The 4,094-nt window shown below is 40.1% G+C and overlaps 1 protein-coding gene across 1 annotated transcript; it reads left to right on the top strand.

Moving 5' to 3' along the window:
- Window positions 1-875: 875 nt before the first annotated feature.
- Window positions 876-3,834, top strand: LOC130721444 (pentatricopeptide repeat-containing protein At3g12770-like). The gene has a single exon (XM_057572241.1). The coding sequence runs from the start codon at window positions 967-969 to the stop codon at window positions 2,857-2,859; it is 1,893 nt and encodes a 630-aa protein (XP_057428224.1). The 5' UTR covers window positions 876-966; the 3' UTR covers window positions 2,860-3,834.
- The last annotated feature ends 260 nt before the right edge of the window (window positions 3,835-4,094 follow it).

The following is a 4,094-nucleotide window of genomic DNA, read 5'->3' as shown; positions in this document are numbered from 1 at the left end:
CATATACCCAACGCCTTAAGATTTTGGATAAATATATGATATTTGATTTTCTTGATGGTCTTTTTTGTTTGTTCATTAATGCATGTTCTCCAACTTTGGGCTCACGTTATTTCCCTAACAACTCTGAGGGGTTGATGGTCTAATATAAGTGAAGCAAGACAGTGCTAGTCACGGCTTCCACTTATCTTCTTTAACATAGGGATATTGAACAAACCTTAATTTCACCTTAGAGTATGTTGAACATAGGGATATTGGTTTGGTTGACTAGGAATCACAAAATATGACATTAACAAGTATGATCATACGAATGAGAGTCCTTTATTGATATGTATGGTCTTAATTATATATCTTAATACATGATTGTTTTAATTTTCACATAAAGGATTAGGGTTTAATTGTTAGAGGGCTGTTGAATAACTTTGAGTAAATCGCTCATCTCATTTTTGGTCTCTCCCTACAAATCTAAACAAATTTAAAGAAAAAGAAAAGTGACCAAACCTTAATTTGACATTAGAGTGTGTTGACCATATTGATATTGACTTGGTTGACTTGAGGAGTTCGACATTAACCGGTGATGAGAGTCGTCAACTGATACAATCTTATGGAATTATATACTTAATGCACGAATTGTTATATGGGATTGAGGTTTCTTAATAAAATTATTAGATTTCTCACGAGGGATTAACATTTTTTAATAGCTCCGAATAAATTTCTTCCCTCATTTTTTTTTCTCTTTACAAATCAAAACGAAGTTAAAGAAAAATAACATTAAAAAATGTAAATAGTAAAAAATGATACAAAAAAATTGTTAGAAAAAAAACACAAGAAATTGAGAATTTAACATGAGAAATAAATTTACATGTATAACCTTTTTGCATACCCCTTGTAAAATTGCTCGTATTGCTTTCTTCCCATTTGAAGACCTCTTCATTCTCTGCACTGCACCCGCCAAAACTCAACGCTCTTATGGTTCTGAGGAAAACCTTTACCCTCACAACCTCTCGTTATCACACTTCTGCCACTGCCTTCATCACACCGCATAATCTCCTTGAACTTCTTCAGCTCACCGTCGACCACCGTGCTCACAGACTCACCCAGCAATGTCACGCTCAAATCCTCACAAACGGGTTCGCACAAAACCCTTTCCTCACCACCAGGCTCGTCTCTGCATACGCCACTTCTGGAGACTTAAACATGTCACGCCTCGTTTTTCACTCCATTGAGGCCAAGAACGTTTACCTCTGGAACTCGCTGATTAATGGGTATGTCAAGAATCGTGAATTTGGCCATGCCCTTGTGTTGTTCCGCGAAATGGGTCGCAGTCATGGTGGTGATTGTGTGTTGCCGGATGATTACACGCTTGCGACGATTTCCAAGGTTTCCGGTGAGCTTCAGGACTTGGTTTACGGGAAATTGATTCATGGGAAGAGTGTGAGGGTTGGGTTTGTGTCTGATGTTGTTGTTGCGAATTCGGTGATGGCAATGTATAGTAGGTGTGGGGAGTTTGGTGATGCGATGAAGGTGTTTGATGAAATGCCTCAGAGGAATGTGGGGTCATTTAATGTTATGATTTCGGGGTGGGCATCGTTGGGGAATTTTGCTTCGACTTCGGGAGGTGATTTGTGGTGCTTTTTTCGAAGGATGCAATGTGAAGGGTATAATGCTGATGCTTTCACGATTGCGAGTCTGCTGCCTGTGTGTTGTGGTAAAACTGGGAAGTGGGATTATGGGAGGGAACTTCACTGTTATCTTGTGAAGAATGGATTGGATTTGAAGATGGGTTCTGATGTTCATTTGGGGTCTTCTTTGATAGATATGTATTCGAGAAGCAAGAAACTTGTTCTTAGCAGGAGAGTGTTTGACCAGATGAAAAGCAGAAATCTATATGTATGGACGGCTATGATCAACGGTTATGTGCAGAATGGAGCACCTGAGGATGCATTGATTCTTCTCCGTGAGATGCAAATGAAGGATGGGATGCGACCCAATAAAGTATCACTTATTAGTGTGCTTCCAGCTTGTGCTTTGCTTGGTGGATTAATCGTAGGGAAACAGATACATGCGTTTTCTACTAAAGTGGAGTTAAATGGCGATACTTCCCTATTTAATGCTTTAATTGATATGTATTCCAAATGTGGGAGTTTGGATTATGCAAGCCGAGTCTTTGACAATGTTTCTTACTTCAGAGATGCTATCACTTGGAGTTCAATGATCTCTGCATATGGATTACATGGGAGAGGAGAGGAAGCTGTTGTAACATATCAGAAAATGCTTCAGCTAGGGATCAAACCAGACATGATAACAGTGGTCAGTGTTCTTTCTGCTTGCAGCAAGTCAGGGTTGGTAGATGAAGGGATGGGTATATATAACTCACTGATTACAAGGTATCAAATGAAACCAACAGTTGAAATTTGTGCTTGTGTTGTAGATATGTTAGGTCGATCAGGCCAGCTTGATCAAGCCTTAGAGTTCATCAAAGGAATGCCTTTAGATCCTGGTCCAAGTGTTTGGGGATCTCTTTTAACTGCCTCTGTAATGCATGGGAATTCAATGACAAGAGACCTTGCTTATAGGTGTCTCTTAGAGCTAGAACCTGAAAACCCTTCCAATTATATCTCGCTTTCAAATACATATGCTTCTTATAAAAGATGGGATGTGGTAACTGAGGTGAGAACAATGATGAAAGAAAGAGGTTTAAAGAAAGTTCCAGGTATCAGTTGGATAACTATTAGTGGTAATACTCATTCTTTTGCTGTTGGTGACAAAGCACATCCTTCTTCTAGTTTAATCTATGATATGCTTGATGACCTTGTAGCAATAATGACAGATGGTTGTGCTGATATGGATATTCTTGCTTAAACCTCAGCCATGTAGCTCAGCCAACTCTGGAACTGTTTGTTTAGCAATCACTCAAATCTCAATACTCAATATCAGATATGCATATGCTATTTCATTACTTGAGGGTGAAAAACGGCAGAAAAGCCCCAACTTATCAAGCATGGTGACTGCAATCAGTCCCCCCCTGAGATACTGAGAGCAACAAATTCTGCATGTACTCTAACCATCTGGAATAAGAAAAGGGGAGGAAAAAACCCTTAAAGATAGGAAACCATAGGGAACCATATACCAGAATAGGGATCTTGGTGGAATTCACGTCCTGATTAACAACCTGATACCAGGGGTCTTCATTAGAAATGTAGTAGCAGTAACAGGAAGTTGGCAGAATGTGTTAGCAGATGTTGATTCAACTGTTCGTGCCGCAGAGAGAGAAAAAATTTGTCATACTATCAGTTTCAATTTTCTTTGATGAAATTTTGGTTGTTAGCTTAAATCCTCTCTTCGATAGTTTGCCTCATATCAAGATGAATAATTATTTTCGAGTAAATGTTGGATGAAGGATCGAACAAGACCCGATCTTCTCTCAAACTGATGGCCCGAGTCCGGAATTCTCCTTCGCCAGTGATCTTCATCATCTCCAATATGTAGGTTCTATGCAATGACATTCTGACGCCCAAATCAGAATTATCTTTGTAGAGTATTGATAGTGTCAATTGTATGAACTTGTGTAATTATAGGCCTCATCTTTATAAGGAGAGAGGAGGACAAACTCTCGACGAGTCAATGTCATTTGAGTTCTCAGGTACAACAGTCAACAGAGGATGAACTTGTTCAATCCCCCTTGGTCTGGTATGGGCTGATCAATATGTATATTACTTAGGCTGACCGAATCATGTATTAAATGGGCCGGGTAACCCATGATCCAGCCGGATCAAAACCCAACTATAAATAAAGAAGGACCGCCCAAGCGGCAGGGATCCTATCATTTTTCACGCATTTTACTCACTTTGTTTACTCTCGCTCGCTCTCGATATTGGTTAGCCGTAGTCTGCGGTTCCATACCGGAACATTGGCGCCCACCGTGGGGCCTTGGATACTTTCCTAGGCTTCGTTTCTCATCGCGATGGTGACTCGATCCGGGGCGAACGGAGAGAGCAATCATGTTCAACAAAATGATGTTCCTCCCGATGTTCTTCAGCGGATCATGGACGATCTCAATGAACTTCGTCAACATAATCAGCAGTTGCAAAATCAAC

The sequence above is a fragment of the Lotus japonicus genome, chromosome 5 (assembly GCF_012489685.1).
Source record: "Lotus japonicus ecotype B-129 chromosome 5, LjGifu_v1.2".
In the NCBI taxonomy this organism is placed as follows: domain Eukaryota; kingdom Viridiplantae; phylum Streptophyta; class Magnoliopsida; order Fabales; family Fabaceae; genus Lotus; species Lotus japonicus.
The sequence above is the reverse complement of the archived record's forward strand: the minus strand, read 5'-3'. Positions and strand labels throughout refer to the sequence as shown.

Bases quoted from the DNA above. Each gene is read 5' to 3' on its own strand.
- LOC130721444 (XM_057572241.1), top strand. From the start codon at position 967: ATGGTTCTGAGGAAAACCTTTACCCTCACAACCTCTCGTTATCACACT.